Source organism: Chionomys nivalis, chromosome 14 (genome assembly GCF_950005125.1).
Source record: "Chionomys nivalis chromosome 14, mChiNiv1.1, whole genome shotgun sequence".
In the NCBI taxonomy this organism is placed as follows: Eukaryota; Metazoa; Chordata; class Mammalia; order Rodentia; family Cricetidae; genus Chionomys; species Chionomys nivalis.
The window spans coordinates 36,016,084-36,035,629 of NC_080099.1; the positions used below are offsets into that span (position 1 = coordinate 36,016,084).

At 43.6% G+C, this 19,546-nt stretch overlaps 1 protein-coding gene across 3 annotated transcripts in view; it reads left to right on the plus strand.

The window, feature by feature from the left end:
* The window catches only part of Sema6a (semaphorin 6A), a 123,877-nt gene that overhangs the window by 82,123 nt on the left and 22,208 nt on the right, over positions 1-19,546 (plus strand). The window contains exons 11-19 of one of the 3 annotated variants that reach the window (XM_057788691.1): positions 1,796-1,927; positions 4,621-4,776; positions 6,145-6,321; positions 6,646-6,786; positions 6,880-6,960; positions 9,098-9,156; positions 11,778-11,798; positions 11,915-11,965; positions 17,101-17,265. In XM_057788691.1, coding sequence (XP_057644674.1) covers positions 1,796-1,927; positions 4,621-4,776; positions 6,145-6,321; positions 6,646-6,786; positions 6,880-6,960; positions 9,098-9,156; positions 11,778-11,798; positions 11,915-11,965; positions 17,101-17,265 — 983 coding nt within the window. The remainder of the gene's footprint in view (positions 1-1,795; positions 1,928-4,620; positions 4,777-6,144; positions 6,322-6,645; positions 6,787-6,879; positions 6,961-9,097; positions 9,157-11,777; positions 11,799-11,914; positions 11,966-17,100; positions 17,266-19,546) is intronic. The other 2 variants (XM_057788692.1, XM_057788693.1) reach the window with 2 other exon arrangements.

The window sequence follows — 19,546 nt, forward strand, 5'->3', positions numbered from 1 at the left end:
GCATGCACCACTCTCTCATGTCTATGTCCGATTTTAGAGCTTCCTTACGGAATATCCTCTTCTAAGAATACACTTAGGATTAGACTTTTTACGAGGACTTTCATGAACTTCAGGAGTGCCTAGATGACAGACATGAAAAATGATAAGACTGGAAGATAGCATCTAGAAAGACATGCCCAGGTATTGGGTAGAGCCCAGAAGAGAGCGAGCTGAAAGATGAACTCATACTCCTCAATTACAGGGAGGGCAAGTGCCAAGGATTTCTCACTGAAGATAAATGAAAGTAGGAGCTTATATCGCAGCAAGAAGTATTCGATTAGATTTAGGCAAGCTTTAATCATCTATAGGGATTTTTAGACTTGAGAACAGGGAAGATATAAAATATTTCAGGATTTGAATATTCACATTTAAGATCCCTTCTATCTAGGCTTTTTGGGAAACATGCTGCCTTGGTACATGGAAATGCAGGGGTTAGTGGGATTTAAAAATATATTTCTAGTTTGGGGTTTTGTTTTATTAAAAGTTTGGGTTACTTTTTGATTATAATACCATAGTGAGTTCTCGTATTATAGATAACTCATTTATTTTTAAGTGGTCCTGAAATTACCTTATTATGATTATGCGGTGTCAGAAATATTATTTGTTCAGTCAGATCAGACAGCCTAACTTGCCAGTCTACAAATGTATTTACCATTGTCATCCTAAATTACACATGGTCTTTACTCACTCTCATTCTATCATTCTATCCCTTTCCACTTCCTCCTCCTTCACACAGGCAGGCTTGGTTATAACAGATTGCTGCCAATCCTTGAGGGGTCCCTCTCTACGCTGGGGAAAAAGAGCAAGCAAGCACCTTGGTCTAGCACACCAGCCCCAGCATGGTCTGGCTCCCTTCTTTCCTCAGCCTGTTTCCTCCCATTTTTTTGTCACACAGCTTGCCAGACCTGAGGCCTGGTTCTGGAATGTGCCTTTCTTTCTCTGTAAAGTCCTCCAGCCTGATCAATGTCCACCCATCAAAACTCCGTGGAGGTGTTCTTATGCCATGAAACCTTGTCCTGACTCATGCACAGCTCTCACTGGCTTGCTCTGAATTGATTGTTTTTATCAATTTATTTATTCGTTAAGCATACAATGCACTGCTGGCAAGGAATGCACCAGGTCTTATTACAGATGGTTGTGAGCCACCATGTGGTTGCTGGGAATTGAACTCGGGACCTCTGGAAGCCAGTGCTCTTACCCTCTGAACCATCTCTCCAACTACTGAATTGATTGTTTTTTATCTCCATTCTAAACTGTGGCCTAGTTACTAAAGGCAGGGCCCTATTCTCTGTGGGGTTCACAGAATTTCTTTTTTTTGGTTTTTCGAGACAGGGTTTCTCTGTGGCTTTGGAGCCTGTCCTGGAACTAGCTCTGTAGACCAGGCTGTTCTCGAACTCACAGAGATCCACCTGCCTCTGCCTCCCGAGTGCTAGGATTAAAGGCGTGCGCCACCATCGCCCGGCTACAGAATTTCTTTAATTAGCTCTTAATTCTCCCCCACAAGCAAAGGGGGCTCAAGAGGTGATGAAGAAATGACGGGCTTTTCCCCTTGAGTTTACTGCACTAGCGAGCCTTCTTTAAGACTGTTGATGCAAATTTGATTGGTCTCTTTACCCTTATGATCCCTTTATTTATAGTGTTCAGGGTATGGACTTTAAATCCCACCTGCCTGTGATCAGAGTTTCTTCAGAGTATGTTTTCTAAGGGGATGAATAGCAGTCATGTGAGTATCACCTGGTGTGGAATGTCATTGCAGCATCCCCGGGTCTGCAGTCTGTGCCTATGACATGCTTGACATTGCCAATGTTTTTACTGGGAGGTTCAAGGAACAGAAGTCTCCTGATTCTACTTGGACGCCGGTTCCAGACGAGCGCGTCCCTAAACCCAGGTATGTGCAAATATTTATTTAGTCAGCTATTTTTAACCCTGAAATGGTGAAACTGGCTTCTCTGATAGTGAGCATCCTGGAGACCACACACTGGAGCCTTGCATCCCAAGTCAGGCAGATAGAGACTCAAAAACAACATGAAGACTATTGTAACATGACATTTGCATTCACACTCCTTACCAGAACCCAGAGTAATCCTTAGTACCCACAAACCATGCCTTTAGTCTTCTGCTTAACCTTTGTAAATGTAGTTTGCCCAATATAATAGGTGATAGGAACCATCTGCTAGAGCTGGTCCCATTGGTCTGTAGGTGGAAAATTTAAGGACCAGAGAGTAAACTGTATCACGCAAGTTCATATAACTAGAGAGATAACTCTGCTGTGCCTCCCTCTCATTGTATAGGAACTCTTTAATCCCAATAAAATGTAAAAAATAAATGATACTTCCTTGATTTAGGGGAACAAGTGGGATCAGAGTCGAGTCTAGGGTGCCAGGACAAGGGTAAGAATTGTTTAGTTGGTACAGTGCATTGCATTTCTGCGTGCACTTACAATATAGTGCTAGCCTTTTCCAAGCTGTGCCCTAGACTCGCTCACATAGAAGCACCCAGAGACACTGCAAAAATTTCATAGTTCTATAAAATCTCTTCATATGCTCCCATTAAATAGTTAACTCGAGAAGAATATTTTCCCATCCTGACCCTATGTTTTCCGAATCCGTGTGACTTATATTCCACACCTTTCCCCTTGTGGTCTAAGTCATGGGGAAATCTCTATATTGAGTTTATGTGGCATTGGAAGCAAGCCCAATGTCTTCCTGGCTTTTGTTGTTGTTTTTATGCTCTCCCTTGGTCTGTTATCCTACCAAGATACCTACAAGTGCTTTTAATTGAATCAATTTAGATATCAGGAACCAAAGAAGCCCAAGGGGCCATCCCTTTCTGTCAGCTGAGTTGCCTGGCAGGCTCCTTCTCTGGTTAAGGAAGACTCAATGTGAAGGTACACGTTAGGGACCAGAAAGATTGCCCACATCAGTACCTTCTGAATGATCAAGAAAGGGAGTTAAAGTGGAGGGATTGGTTTCTAGGGAGAGAGAGAGAGAGGTCTTGGTGTGTGAATATGGTTTCATTCAGGCATCACAAGGACATAGGTTAAGAGATTTCTCTCCCATGTCACTGTGTGTACCCACGTGCTTCCCTTACTTGTCTCATCCCTTTGCGAAGAGCAGGCTGACTGTGGAGGGCCGGCTGGCTGTAGCCCCACGGTATGGGAAAAGGTTGTATCGTGGGGCATGGTTTCCTCTCCCACACCAGACTTTAGTATGCTCTGATCTGACTTTGCTGAGATTTCCATGTACCTCCCCAAACCATAGAATTTCTTTCAAAAGTTCACCTGTGCGATCTGCTCAGTTGCAAGGAACTGGTCTTTCAGGAAAGATCTTCGGTGTAACTGGCTTTTCAGACCTGCCCAAATCTCATAACAAACAAAGACAAGAACGACACGTGAACTAATAGACTCCGAGAGGTTGTAACACTGAGTATTGCTGGGGTGTACCTCTGTGGAAATCTCTTTTTTATGCTTGTGAAAGCATTAGCCTAGTCCCCTCCTTTGTAGAATACATGTCCCTCTCAACCTGTGGGTTGTGACCCCTTTGGGGGTCGCATATAAGATATTTATGATTCATAACAGAAGCAAGATTACAGTTATGAGGTGGCCATAAAATAATTTTATGGAGCCGGGCAGTGGTGGCGCATGCCCAGCACTCGAGAGGCAGAGGCAGGTGGATCTCTGTGAGTTTAAGGTCAGCCTGGTCTACAAGAGCTAGTTTCAGAACAGGCTCCAAAGCTTGTAGAGATACCCTGTCTTGAAAACAAACAAACAAACACATAAATAAATAAAATGAATAATTTTATGGTTGGGGTCACCACACCATGCATAAGGACATGTATTAAAGGATCCCAGCATTAGAAAGGTTGAGAACCACTGCATCTAGAACCTCCAGCAAGGTTTCCTAGTTGGCTTTCTGTTGCTATGATAGACACCATGTCCAAAAACAACTTAGGGAGAGTTTATTATTGTCTATCATCAAGGGAAGCCAAGGCAGGAAGCCAAGGCCGGAAGTTGACACAGAAACCATAAGGCACATGGCTTATTGGCTTGCCTCCTCTAGTTTGCTCTACCACCCTGACACAGCCTGGGCTCACTTGCCTAGAGGTGGTACCATCCCCAGTGGGCAGGATCCTCCTACATAAATTTCCAATTAAGAAAACGCCTCACAGAGAAGCCCATAGGTCAGAGTGATTAGAGACAGTCTCCCAGGTGTGTCTAGGTTTGTATCAAGTTGAGAGCATAAAGCAACCCTGGGCTGTATGCCCCCCCCCATACTCACTCAGTTCCAGCTCCATCTCTGTTCACTGGGGTTTGTTTGCACATCTGGAAGGAAGCCAAGCTGCCTGGAGATGAAACTGAGCTGTCCCAGCTAAGGCTTCTTCACAGAATGAGGAGGCGGTCCAGTGGAAATCTCAGCATATTGTTCTTGGTGCCCTTCTGCCTCTTCATCTTCCTCTTCACTGCCTGTGGCACAGTCTCCTCCATGCCAGATGCTTCGAGAAGCCAGTCATTCAAAGAATTTGCCAGAAGGCATGAAATAACTCCCCCCCCCCCCCGCAACCCCACCCTTTGTCTCATTTTAGGCCAGGTTGTTGTGCCGGCTCGTCATCTTTAGAAAGATATGCAACCTCCAATGAGCTTCCTGACGACACCCTGAACTTCATTAAGACACACCCACTCATGGATGAGGCAGTACCATCCATCATCAACCGACCGTGGTTCCTGAGAACGATGGTCAGGTGGGTGTCAAGCCAACCACGTCCTAAATGGATTTCCTTGACTTCATCTTGTGTTCGTGGATTCTGTCAGTGGATCGTGCTTTGAAATGCCACAAACATCTTCTGCTATCCTGGGCACTGATTCAGCTAGGAAATGTTGACGGGCTGGGTAGATGCCACCAAATCCCCATCGCTGCATTCCCAGTGAGAAGAGTGCCAGTATTTTCAGGCCGGTTCTCCGTGTGCCAGCAATTAGAAGAAAGAAAAATACTTCCTTCCAGATTAGTTTGTTAATCCAATCTGTGCGGTGCAGAGGCGTGGTGAGGGAGGACCCTGGAGAAGAAGTGGTTACGTGCTTGGTTCCACATGATTGGGTTGTGGCATGAAGGGACACTCCGTATGTAATGGCAATATGACACTCCGTATGTAATGGCATGACAGCGTGAAGGAGTTATACCTTAGTATTCGTTATCTGAAGGGATGCCAGCAGAGCAGTTGTAGCTGATTGGAGAGCTCCGATGGCATCCAATATCCTTTGTGATGGGAGCTTATTTTCAAATACTACAGCAGGCTTTTCTAAATTGTGGCAGTCGATGTCACAAAATAGTGAGTTCACCCCGTTCCGAATCCCCTGACTTTTACTGAATTATAAAATTACTTGAGCATAACCTAGCAGCCACGGAGTATTTCTCATAGGAAGACTGGTGTTTTCTTGTTCCTGTCTTGGTACTTGGGACAAATAAGTATCTGTGAAAGGTGAAATGACCAAAGAATTTTCTAGAAAAAGGATAGATACCCACTAGAACTTCATTCTGCGCTTGACTTTCTCCGTTCCCTTACCAACCGTGGTTTGGCTTGCAGCTCCTGATATTCGTGCTGTTCTGAGTCCTTCACCTTCAGGGCCCTCTTTCCTGTGTACAATCAGAACATTCTCTAATCTTGCCTCTCGTTAACAAACACCTTGCGCCTCCCAGGAAAAGCACGGAGAATGGGATCCACTGCTTTCCTTCTTTATGTTGCAAAGAATGCTAAGCACAGTCACTTCTTATGCCTGTCCCCTCCATTGGCACCATCAGTCTTTCCTTATTGCCTCTGGAAGGGATTGGTGCTGAGTGCTTGCATATGGTTATGGATATTTATTTACTATGGAATTTGGCCTCCGCACACACATAACTTCCTTCTCCCTGTTGGAGCTACCCGAGTGTTCTGCATATGAAAACAAAGGGCCAGGACGGCTGGAGAGCATTACTTACTTGCATATATTTTTCATAACATTGTTGTTACTAGAAAGCTGGGTCGCAGTTGTTTGAATTGGAAAGGGGACCTTTAATGACAGGCTAACAAAAAGTCTTCTTCCCCCCTCCCCCAAATGTGATTCTGTTATTTTAGGTACCGCCTGACCAAAATTGCAGTAGACAATGCCGCTGGGCCATATCAGAATCACACTGTGGTTTTCCTGGGATCCGAAAAGGGAATCATCTTGAAGTTCTTGGCCAGGATAGGAAGCAGTGGTTTCTTAAATGGCAGCGTTTTCCTGGAGGAGATGAATGTTTACAACCCGGAAAAGTGAGTCAAACTTTGGGTCCTTGCTTGGTGATTATTGGTCATGCTACTGTAGCCCTTTCTGTCCGTGGAAAACCATGGCAGACAAGTTGGTTTATGGAGTTTCCAGTTACTTTTCACATCAACTCCAGAAAATACTGAGCATTAGTTTTCCCTTGCCAATTTGATGTTATGATCCTATAGCCGCCCATGTAGGGCGTCCACATAAGGTATCTTAAATTATGAAGTCAGCATGTCAGCCCCAAAATGGCGTAAAGGGGTGGTACAGGAGAAAGGAAATCATTCCTGAGAGTCTACTAATGGTCTCCTCTTACCTCACAAAACCAGGTGCAGCTACGATGGCGTAGAGGATAAAAGGATTATGGGCATGCAACTCGACAGAGCAAGCGGCTCCCTGTATGTGGCATTCTCTACCTGCGTGATAAAGGTGCCTCTCGGCCGCTGCGAGCGCCATGGCAAGTGTAAAAAGTATGTGTTTCACCTCATTGACAACTAGACAGTCCACAGCAGTTAGAAAGCAATCTTGGGTAGCTGACAGTCATCTCTTTCCCACCCCCGCAGAACCTGTATCGCCTCCAGAGACCCATATTGTGGGTGGGTGAAGGAAAGCGGTTCCTGTGCCCATCTGTCACCCCTCAGCAGGTAAGGAACCTGAGGTGTGGCGAGGTAAAGTGCCTCGATCCCTCTTCATGCTAGATGTCGGTTTGGCTGTCTTCCCCCAAACTGTCAGGAACTTTCAGCCACAGAACTGACAGGCAACTTCTCCACCCCCAACTCAGTTCAGAGACTCGGGGTCGCACGTTTCACAGTGCCCATGGGATAATCCCCCCGGACTAGACTGGTTAAGAACACAAAAAGGGAACACAGTAGGCTTCAAAAGTATTCCCTAGAGAGTGGTACATGAAGATGCACACCTTGAACATCCTGGTTTGAGGACAGCAGAGAAAGGAGCCGTGGGGTACCATGAGATTAGTGGATGGTTTGTCCAGCCACGGCAAACTGAGTGTGCTAACTGACCAGACGAGGCTGAGAAGAAACAGCGGAGTATACGTTAACCCACGTGATCATGCTTCAAGCATGATGCTCACATCCAATAAAGCTATCTCTTAGGCCGAACAAACCTTGACCTCATTGCTCATTACACACACAATCCATGTTTGGCAATTCCCCAATTGGTCCCCTAGATCAAACTCCTCTGCTCTGCCTGTGATTTTTTTTTAACTTTACTGGATGTGAAATCTAAAACAACATTTGGAAAAACTGTTCAAAGCATGTCTCAGAGAAGTTGTGGACAATGCGAGTGAGGTATCCAGCGCTCCCCTGCAGCCAAAGAGCCTCCCCAGACCCAGCTCCCTAAGCTGGGAGCATTCTTTCTGCTTTTAAAATAGCTGAACTAATAGAAGAGCCAATTTGGTGACCACCGTGCACATAATTTAAGAAATATTCTCTTGAACAAAGCTAATGATCACCGTAAAAGATGACGTGGAAACCCAGGGGCTGCATAGGACCCCCCCTATGCATTATTAGCGTGGCTTTGAAGGCCGCTCTGTGACTTTTGACAGAGTTGGAGTTTGGCATCTTTTCATGAAATTTCTGAAGTAGAGCAGAAAGAATCAGTGATGGGGGGGCTGGGAAGGGGCTCATCAGTTAGTTGTCCTGTATTCAGCAACTGACCAGAGGTAACATGATTTCTATGAACTGTTTTTAAAGCAACTATCAGAACTCCCAGAGACTTCCTTTCAAGTCTGCATCCATGTTTCGGTTTCCGGTGCCACAGGCCCTGCTCAACACATGTGGGGCTCTGCTGGGAGAAGGGGGTTTGGGGACTGGGTGGATACTGGCTTTCATTATGAGACGAAATCCCCATCCGTAGAGGATGAATTTAATTTCCATTATAGCCAAAGACATTAGAGGCTAAATTCGGATTATTAGATCAAGGTGCGACATTCAAAGCAGTTTCCTTACAGGGTTCATGATACACTGAGAGGCAGCCACAGATCAGAATTTTCAATTACATTTTAGAAATAGAAGCGCAAAGTTCTCCCGAAAGACACACTTTCCGTGGGCAGATCTAGTGTGCTTGTTTTAAATTTCAAACTGAATGGTGAAGACCAGGAATGGAGGAGAAAGAAAGGAACGCTGAGGATTGGAAAGAAGAGGGAGAACGCAAGCTCTCAGCCAGGGACCGCCCTCTCACATGCTCACTGGCCAGGCATTCCTGTAAGCACCGGTTAGATGTGTTCTGTGGGCAAAGGCATAGGGAAAGGGACTTGGGAAAGAAAGCACGGATAAAACAGGTCGGAGGCAGAGGCAGGCGGATCTCTGTGAGTTCGAGACCAGCCTGGTCTACAGAGCTAGTTCCAGGACAGGCTCCAAAGCCACAGAGAAACCCTGTCTCGAAAAACCAAAAAAAAAAAAAAGAGTAAAGGAAAGGACCAGACCCTTCCATCTATACTTCACATATGGTTTATATGCGTGAACTTTAGCATGGAAACTTATCGGATGTTTAAGGAACATGAGCAAGGAGGATAAGAACCCACAACTAATTGACTTCCTGCACAAGGGTTGAACTCTCTGCTACCGTAGCTTCTCTTTAAAGTTTCATATCAAACTCATTTAATAAGCTGCAGAGAACTTTTTCTTCCACACCCTCCACTCAACTTAGCAAACAGGTCACTTGTTTTTTTAAATGAAACTGAAGAATCATTTCTGAGTGATGGCTCATGGCATTGTTTATTTTTTTTCTTTTTCCTTGTGCTCCCAATTTTTTTTAAAAAAGGCTGACTTTCGAACAGGACATAGAGCGTGGCAATACGGACGGCCTAGGAGACTGTCACAGTAAGTAACGTTTTTAAATCTCTGTCTGCTTATGGATAAAGATGCCTTATGACCCACTCTGCATTATTAGCATGGCTTTGAAGGTAGCTCTGTGACTTTTGACAGAGTTGGAGTTTGGCATCTTTTCATATAAATTTTTGGGGTGGAGCAGAAAGAATCAGTGAGAGGGGGGCTGGGAAGGCGCTCATTAGTTAGTTCTCCTGGCCAGAGGTAACAAGATTCTTATAAACTCTCCTAAAGTTGTTATCAGATGGTCTAGAAGCATCACACCGCATGTAGACTCGGTGCAGATGACTCTGGACATAACAAAGGAAACGGAGTGTGTGGAAGTCAACACTGCCAGGGTGATTGCTGTAAATGTGGCCAACTCTCCCATAACTCTAATGTGTCGAACAAATCATCCTAGAGGATATTAATCATAGCAAAGCAGTAAGTTATGGCAGTGTTTCCATTACAAAAGTGACAGTTTTGTTGTGTTTCATAATGTGCTGTTACGCCACATGTTAGCCAAATGATCAAAAGCCTAATCATGGTACTCTAGCTTCCTGAGTACAACTGTTTTAGTGTTCTTTAACATATTCGCCAATGAAAGTAATTAATTTTCAAAATTTGATTTATGTATGTACTTTAATTATATATGTGTGTGTGTGTGTATATATATATATATATATATATGAATGAGACCATTTGAAATAGGAACAAACATAAATTAACCCATGAGCATAAAACAATTCTAAATGTCCTGTTTGTAGAAATTAATCTACATCATTCTCAGAGTTCATGTCACATACTATTAAGTGGCAACATTCTACTTAGAACCTTCTAGAAGAGATCCCAGAACGCTGTCCAGTTGTTTTATGGTCTAAGCAATATCAAGATTTTCCTGAAAATGGTTTAGTATTGTGAACTTAAGTAATAATGCTATGGTCTTAGCAAAAATATGTTTGGATTGTTACCTTTTTAAAAAGGAAGAGTTGGAGTTTTTTAAGAGTCTTTAACACAGCACCTAAGCACTAGGGTTAAGAGAAAGCAAGGCATTCAGGAAGAAGCTAAGACACATCTGAAAATGTAGTTGTGGGCATCTTAAAGGAGAATCACAAGGTTGGTGATTTTTTGAAAAAGTTCCCTGTGCAGAATTTTATGGAATCTGAAATCAAAAGGGCACTGAAAAACAGCTCTTACGGGAGCCAAACTAAGTGACCAATAGCATTTGACTCTATAATAAAGCCCATGGATATAATTCTAAGTCTTTAAGTCATAAGAACTAATATTTCAGACTAGGTTATCATTCAACTTTCTATCATATGCTTTTGTAAGAGATATAGAATAATCAAATAAAGAGGGCAATAATCAGCCTTATCTACAAGTTCTTGACCCTACATAATTTGAATTATTAGTACAATATGTGGCCAACATTTTCATTTATCATACCTTCTCATGAAATACTTATGCATCAAAATTGTTGGAGGAGATGTGTTATCACCCAAACATCTGTGCCATGTGTGAGATTATTCACCTGCATCAGTAAAAGGGTTTGAAGTGCCATCATTGTACCTTAATTATCATGTGTCTTATAGTTTCAGTTTTGGAAAGAGAGGGTATTTGGGGGAAGGGTAGGGGATATTACAGATACTTAAGTTAGCTTTAGAAAATATTTTTGTCACATTTTTGTTATCTGGTACTATAAGTCTCTGTAGAAAAATAGGAAGATAGATTTGGTTTGAATCAGGAAATACACAAAGAAGATGCTGATGGGTTACTAGTGTGTGCTTAACACATTTCTATGTTCTCAGGCAGAGTAACCCAAGAGAACAAGCATATGTAAAGTAGAAAGTTCCGATTTAATGATGTAGTTTTTATGCCCAAGGCCAACTGTAAAGCCTATTTCCTTCATGCTCCATCCTTTACCCCACTCAGGACAGAAGGTGAGACTATGCCTCTGCCTGCCCGCTGTCCTGAGGGCTTCTCCCCTCTGCCTGCTCCCACCAGAACAGGAACTACTTCTATGGCACATACTTGTGTGTGTGTCTGTGTCCAGAGGGCGTTGGCATAATTGCTGCACTGACTTTGAGAAAAGCCCTGTTGAACCAGTAATCTGACCTAGACATCAGCACACAAACCTATATATGTGGCCTCCCACATGTGTGTGTTTGGATTTTTAATCTCCTCACTGATACTGCCAATGAGTTAAGAACATTACGGATTATGATACTGGACAGTTCTCTCAGTCCATTTATGGGGGTGAAACCACATAGAGCACAAAGAAAAGTTCGTTCTTACAGATGTGGCCTGGTTACTTTATCCACAGCCATGCATCTTTGTACCAAGTTGAGCATGGTTTCCTGACTCTCATATAATCATTGCAGTGACCATTTCTTCTTCTAACCCTTGGGTTTTCCCTACCTGTTAGCAATGACTTTAGGGACATATGCCAGTGGAAGAGATGTGGAGAGAGAAGGTTGAACTGAGCAGGAAGCAGATTAGGTTATAAGCAGGAAGCAGAATAGTTTCCAGTGTTAGGGCGTCCCCATTGGCCTAGCTCCCATTAGCTCATCTCCGTCATTGTGTAAGTCACTAAGAGTGTGTGGTTAAGTAACAGTCTCCCTTCTTTTGTCTTTCAGATTCCTTCGTGGCCCTGAATGGTAAGGAAGATGCTACTGTCATAATTTTATGGCCATAGAAAACTTTGCACTAATCCACCTGAGTATTTTAAGCCTTAGATTTCTTTTAAATTAATTTTTATCCTCATTTTTTATAGACATTTCAACTCCTCTTCCAGATTATGAAATGTCTTTCAACACAGTGTATGGTCAGTTTATTGATATATCTATCTATACATATCAATATTAATACTTAAAGTTACTCATCCTTTGGTAGTTTGTAGTTTTCATTCCTAATCATAGACCAGATTCTTTGTTACCTCAGGGCTCCAATTCACTAAACTTATTTCTAGATTTCACTATGCTTAAAAAAAAAATCACTTTGCCTATATGGGACGATTGATGAGGGAGAACAAGTCTTATATATTGAATCCACAGAATATGAAACATGCCAACATTCAAGAATTTGGTAAAGACATCTAATGGATTCTCAAGTGAAAAAAAATTTCTTCTTCTTAAATATGCTTGTGTATAAGGAGATTCAGGATATATAACAGGGACTCCAACTCATAAACGGTAGCCCCTCAATACCATCTTCCTAATCTTGGCTGTCAGGATAACCTTCCCCCATCGAGGAATTCCCATATAGGGCACAGACACCAGGGTCTTTGGAGGCGAACCTGTGCAGTATAGCATGAAATCGACCAATAAAACTTAAACTCAGAATGAATTTGGATATTTGCCTAACCACAATTTTCAGTGAGATTTTTTTTCAGAACGTATGCAAGGAAGTGTGAGGCCGTAGGCGTGATGTCCAAACAGGATTTCTCCCATTGTCCTCTGCCTGAAACATTCAGGCGCTGGTGGGAGGTCAGGAAGTGTCGGTACTTCTGCACATGCAAGCCGAAATGCAGCTGTTCCCTCTTTGTTTTTTAAAATAAATGATTGAGTGTGTTTTTCAAATCACAAGCTGAAAACATCTCTATGGTATCAAATTGAAGCTTTTGCATTTGACTTTGAACCATGAGTTCAACCGTTTGTAGTTTTTGTGTTTGAGATATACAATATAGGAATAATTAAGGGTCAGTCTTTAAATGTAAGAGTAGGTTAAAATGGAGGGAAAGATGAAAAGAAGAAAAACTCAAGATTTAGGATGCAAAGAAGAGTTCAAGGTGTCTACAGATGTGCTCAATCTCTGTGTAAATTTTTAATCCAGGAGACCAAGTAGCATAAATCAGAAGGCTTAATGAAGTCTTCAAGGCTGTCTTAAAAGCCAGAGTTGTGCAATACACTCCCCCTGGCCACCCACCTCATGATGTGAGACAGGGGGGAACAGACAAGGCCACCAGATTTCTCCACCTTTGACATTCTCTCATCTATGATTCAAACCAGAATATTGAACAACACAGACTAGGAGAAAATTGCTCAAAAGGCAAATGTCACTGAGCTTAACCTTAACCTTCAGGAAGGAAACCACTTAGCGCCTGTTCCTCTGCAATGTCGGACTTCACCATCATTGCCTATAGCTGAAGAAATTTTATCAGATGTCGAGAAATCCAAACCTTGAAACCAATTGCGCCAGCAACCTTCCTAGCATTCATCATTTGTTCAAGACCAATTTTATCTCCCGGGGAATTCTTCTAACATATAATTAGCTCTGGGATGCTCTTTATGGGCAAAATAATCATTCTTCAGGCCAGCGGATTTTTCATTTTCCCCTCAAAGAACAGGCATTTATTAATTTTTCCCTATATTAATGGAAAAATTAAAACTTTCAAGGGTAACGCCCAGTCGTTGTGAACTTTTGAACTTCTGTAAGGACGCAAAGAAGAGTGGCGCTTTCCCTATAGCTTATGCCTCTGCCCCTTGCAGGCAGCTACTCAGTATGCAGTGGTGACGTGGCTAACTGGCCATCAAGATGAGTGGTGATCCACCACTGAGGTCAGGAAATTACTAAGAGGGCCTAAAGAGAGGCTTTCAAAGGAGGGAAATCACATTTTTTAAAAGAAAAATAAGCAAGAGTGATGCTCTAGACAGTACTTGCAGATTCTCATAACTGATGACTATCTTGGCATTAACTAAGAAAATATTTAATTAATTCACAAACAACTCTTCGTTGAGCGACAGCGATATGCCAGCCAATCAGGTGCCAGATTTGTAACCTCAGAGGAAGGACCAAATGGCTACCTTTCTAGGCACGAATACAGACAAGGAAGGCAGTCCAGAATGCACCTGCACAGTTAGTCGTTGTAGTCTCTGTGCGCCATGCACTTCCTGACTGATTTAGACACAAACCACAAAGAGGAGATTTTCTTTCTCAGGTAAAGGGGTCATTTTAGCGCACTGGGCAAGTTTTCTGTTGGCTAATGCTGTAGGCAACACCGCTCACATATGCAAGAACTCCTTTAGTGAATTGGGTCCTGTTTTCTCTCTCTCTACCTCTCTGTATTGAATCAGTGTCTCTTTTATGTCTAATCGGCTACAATCATTGTTAACAGAGGAGTGGGAAGAGCCTCTAACCTCTAGAATCACAGAGATTTGTGAATGTAGAGAAACGACATGATGCATGAAAATTAACTTTTTCAATATAGCTATAGTTTTTTGTGTCTTTGAAGGCTATCAGAACATATATATGTTCTGTCCCATTGATTACATGTGACCTCTCCTATTGGGCTGCATGATTACAGCAAATCTATTGACATGCAATACCATACCCACAAGTCATTTTGGTCACAATGTCTTATAGACAGTGCAAATCATATAGCCTGTCAAATCAAGCTGTGAGAAACACCATCCATGACTTCCCAACCGCTGCATTTAAGCGTGGAGAGTCCTAAGAATATTCACCATGCTTGCTCATAGAGGCTGCTGTTCTCCACACTCTCACCTGGCGGCTCTAAACTTTTCAAGGCTCAGGTATTTGCTCTTTGTTCGATTCATCACCAGCCCGTGCTTTCTGTCCTTAAGCACAAGTTTAAAAGATTACAGAGCTTTTTTTTTTTTAAAAAAAAAAAATCAGATGCATAGTTTCTCTAGATTTACATACAGAGACTCGAGATGTGGTGTGTATTAGACTAACACTTCAGAGATACGAAGAGGCTGATTTCTCACATTTGTGTAAAGCATTTTCCTACCTAACTACCATCTGGTCCACATTAATTTCCTCTCGTAGCCCTAGCTTTCCATCACCAATGAGTTTTCCATGTATCTGTAGCATATGGTCCAGGAAATTTTTCTACAGCAAATGCGTCCCTTAGGCATACATTTCCCCTAGATTACCATATTAAGAAATGTTCTCACTAAACCATACTTATGGCATTACCATAAAAGTGCCCCTTGAACACAGTTAAATCGAAAGTGCTCAAAACGCCTATCAATTCAGGTAGAAGAAATTCTTGCTACTTGAAGGGGAGTACAACCTCCCCTCCCCCCACCACACACATCACCACCACCATCTCCACTTCCCTTCCCACCTACAAAGCTATTTCAATTTATTTTCTAATGTTGGGTGCCGAATTGTATTTTCGGCTGGCCGTATTCTTTTTCTTTATGTAGTCTTGAATTCAGGTGTGGAAATAAACATGTTTAGAGCCCAAGGTAAGCAGGAAGGAAATTCTTCTTTCCCCCCATTTCTCAGGCTAATTTTCTTGATCCTGTCCTCTTCTCAGCATCAGATACGATGCAGAACTCAGAAACACAACGTCTAGAAAAATCAAACATTCCCTGAGTCTTAAGTGAGCATATTTTTAGCGGTGGGCTGTGAGGCAGCCTATTTTTCAACAAAACAGATGTGGGGAGCTATGTGGGAACCACCCAGGTTCTGCTCTGAGAGAGGCTTTTTAAATGTTACTGAAGCTTTGTGGCAGCATTCAGGTGTGGTGCTTCCAAAGAAATTGTTGCTTACACGAACCTCTTCCCCTGGCTTAGCTTTTCCCCAGCAGCAGAGGTTCAAGATTAATGCTATTTTTAAAATACATTGTTTTAAATTTGTAATCTTAACATCTCCAGCCTGGGACTCCAACTTCTAATAGTAACTGCAGATTAAAAGAATAGAGAGAAATGGGATGCATTTATCAGTAGGATCTGTCTTTCTGGTGGCCAGTATTTTATTTATCATATATAAGGTGATCATATCCTGAGGTTAGAATTATTTAAATTATCCTGAGTCTATTCTGCTTTGTGCCAAAGACACCAATAACATACATGCAGTAGCTCTTTTGGCTTCTTTCTCAGGCTTACCTGGAACTTACTCTATATAGCCTTGACTGGTGCCAAGCTCAGAGCAAGTCTCCTGCCTCAGCCTCCCAAGTGTTGGGATTACAGACACGAGTATGGCACTCAGTGATCTCTCTAAAAAGTGCTCAAGATGGCTTAATAATGCACTCAGAAGTCTCAAAGAGGCTGTATTTTATTTCTACCAGAGAGGATGGCTAATCAGGCTCCTTTAAATCATTTTGACAGCTGAAAGGTTCCGATACAATCTGCACTTTTATCTTGTGGCAAGATGGAGAGTGAACTTCTAAATGTGCTCACAGGAAATATCTAGGGTGTCTGCCATGACTCCCAGTCACTCCTGTCTTCTGGCACTCTCTGATGCTGGGCCACATCCGAGATAGAAATCTACATTTTTCTAGTTTAACCTTCTCATCAGTGGGGCCACAAAAACAGTCTGAGTTATAAAACTGAGTTATGAAACTCAGAAACCAATTTTAGATGCCAAAGGTGCATCCGTAACAACAAGCAAAGGAGCAGAGGAGGCGGCTTCCATGCCAAAGGCATGGGAGTAGATCCCTTGGGAGAGAGAGCATCTCCCAGGATGGGGAATGCCCATGAGGTTGAAGTGAAACTGAACACTAGATGCACTGTGGAGCCTTGCTGGGAAGGGCTTGAGATAGCCTAAGTTATTTGTAATGGGAAAGGCCGTCCACTATCGCCGATGCCCCATCAGTCACAAACCATGTTCCTGGAGTGTCTTTCATGCTGCCATAGGAAGCGTTCTAGGGAAGGACGCTAGTATTGTCTTGAGCATCTATGAATCAGGCACTGTGACACTTTCACTATTGTGCTATTTTATCTTCCCAAGGCTGGGAGGGGTCACTGTCCCTGTCAGTGAAGGACAGGGTAAGCTTGTGGCGGAGACAGTCTTTGGCCTTTCGTGCTTTAACTGCAGGTTCAGAGGATCTTCTACCTAGCATAGAGCAGTCTACCCCTACCAGCAAGCCTTGTCATTGCTAGGGTGTGCCCTTGACCTCAAGGTCATCATGGTGTCCTGTCTCCTGGCCTCTGAGCAAAGGGAATGTAGTGTGCAGTGATGTCTCCCTAACTGTATTTGTGATGAAAACAGGGCATTCCAGTTCCCTCTTGCCCAGCACCACCACGTCAGATTCGGCATCCCGAGAGGGGTATGAGTCTAGGGGAGGCATGCTGGACTGGAACGACCTGCTCGAGGCACCCGGCAGCACAGACCCTTTGGGGGCTGTGTCCTCACATAACCACCAGGACAAGAAGGGTAAGGCCTTGGAAGTACCTCCTTCCTCTGGGGGGAGAGGGGTGGGGGAAAGGGGAGGACTGTGCACCTGCTTCCAGCTGAATCCTAGTGGCGTTTGGAACCTCCTGTGTCCCTCCATTGAAAGCATCTCAGAAAAGACTGCAACCTAGCCCTTGAGCTAGGCTCAATCCCCAGTTGTCCCCTGACCTAGGGAGAAGCCACATAGATAGCACATCCTCAGGTCTTCCTCTCCAGAAGAGGCATAGGCTGACCCGGAGTGAATGCTTCCTCCTCAGATCCCTTGCCACTCTTCTGAACTCCTCCTAGTTTGATACTATGCATTTTTTGACCCTCTTTCCCCACTGTAATGTCTTGGAAAGCTGTTCGGGCTTTGGCAAGCGGAAGCCATGGAAATAAAAGCCAGTGACTTGAGGAATAAGGGTGGGGTCTTTTCCCTCTTCTAGCTCTGTCCCCTCTCTCACAGAGACAACTCTGAACAGGCCTGTGGTGCTCAGACTACTATAACCACCCTTGGAGGGACAAGAACTGCAACAAAAATTTGTTATTGAATCAAGCAGAATGGCTCTGCTTTTGCAGCGGAAAGGCAGCCTCGCTAAATGGAGGGGACTCCACCTGCGAACTGTCCTGAATTCTCCTTTGCTCTCTGTGCTGGCCTCCAAACAGGAAATATCATGTCTTCCCTAGCTGTTTGCTGCTTCTGCTAACGCATCCTACCTCAGCTGCAGCTGCAATCAGAGAGACCTTTGCTTATCCCCAGAACAGCCTTGTAAATCATAGCTCAAAACCCCAGTTATGTTGCTGAGCCATCTCCCTCCATCCAGAACTGTTTGCTTCTATGTGTTATCAAGAGTTCCATCCAAGTTGGGGTTGGAGTTTTGAGAGTCAAGGAGTTCACGGGGACCCTTGGAGGACCATCTGGGTCATGCCTTCTCCTGTAGTTTTTGGCATTCAGATTTCCCCACTTTGGGTGTATTGCTTTCTGGAAAGACTCCCATGCTAATTCTTTATACATATTTAATCTGCTTTTATCCTGTAAGCACCGTGCACTCTCTTGCCCTAGTTCCTGAGCCCAAATGGTAAAGATGGCCCTTTTATCCTGTTCTTCCTTGCTGCTTTTATTATTCTATAGACTTCCGTTTCTTCATCTGTCTCGCCTCAAATCTATTTAAAGAACAAAGCTGGTTTTGCCTCTTCGGCCTCTTTAAGTTAGAGGGATCTGTCCTTACCAGCCTAAGAAAGTATTCAGTGAAGGGAAAGCAGCCTGACACACCACAGGCCCCAGCATGTGCTATTATTTGTGTATGGCTTCAGACCTCAGACACGTCATCCCTGACTGTAGTCTCAAGTAGGAGACAACTTACTTGCCCAGTTTTTACCTGCTACACTAGAAAGAAGTCTTTCTGGTCAGGCCTGGGTTGCAGTCATTTTCTCTGCTCTTCCCTGAGAGGGGCAGCATGGGTTTTCTCTATTCGTCAACTCCCCTAAGGAATGGAGGCTCTGAAGGAGTCCAATTAGCACTTTGACAGATTGTTTTAAAACTCGGCATTGCTCACTCTCCCGAGTTTGATTCTAAACGCCGATGAAGCTGGAAGCAGCCTGCAGAGTGTCAGACAATGGTGGCAGAGGTGATTGCATGGGTGTTTAACACAGTTGCTGTTCTTGTGCTATGACCAACCTCCTTGCCTTGCCCCATCAAACCTGAGTTTGATCTTGGACAGCTGTGGTCTATGATTGATGGGGCAATGCCAATGAGTTATTATGCAGAAACTGAAATGACAGAGCTTGATGTTCCCTGTACCATGATTTTTATGATTTTTCTTTTTCTTTTTTCTTTTTTTTTATTTTTTGATTCTCCCCTTTTTCTCTGAATGACCATTCTGTTTGCTGTTCATGATTTGTTTCCAACTTTCGTTTTGTTTGGCCAAGCACTGTGTGGCGTGACTTGGTGACGATGTTTCTCTGTTGGAAAAGTCCTGTCCCTTCTCTGAATCACAATGATGTCCCTCAGCCTGACCCAACCTGTGGTCTTCCCGCCTTCCTTTCATCTCCTGATGTGAGCGCTTCAATGACGTCGCATCCTTGTGTTGGGCATCCGCTGGGATGCTGTACTTGTCTGGGTTTCCTGAGGGCCTTTGCAGGAGCTCTTCACTGGGCTGACTGTCTCATGGGACTGTGGCACATGTGTGCTCCAGCTTTCGCAGTCAGATACTCTGGAATTGTTTTCACCATGCTTCACATTTCTCCACGGGGCAGAAACCATGTCCACTGACCAGCATCTGAG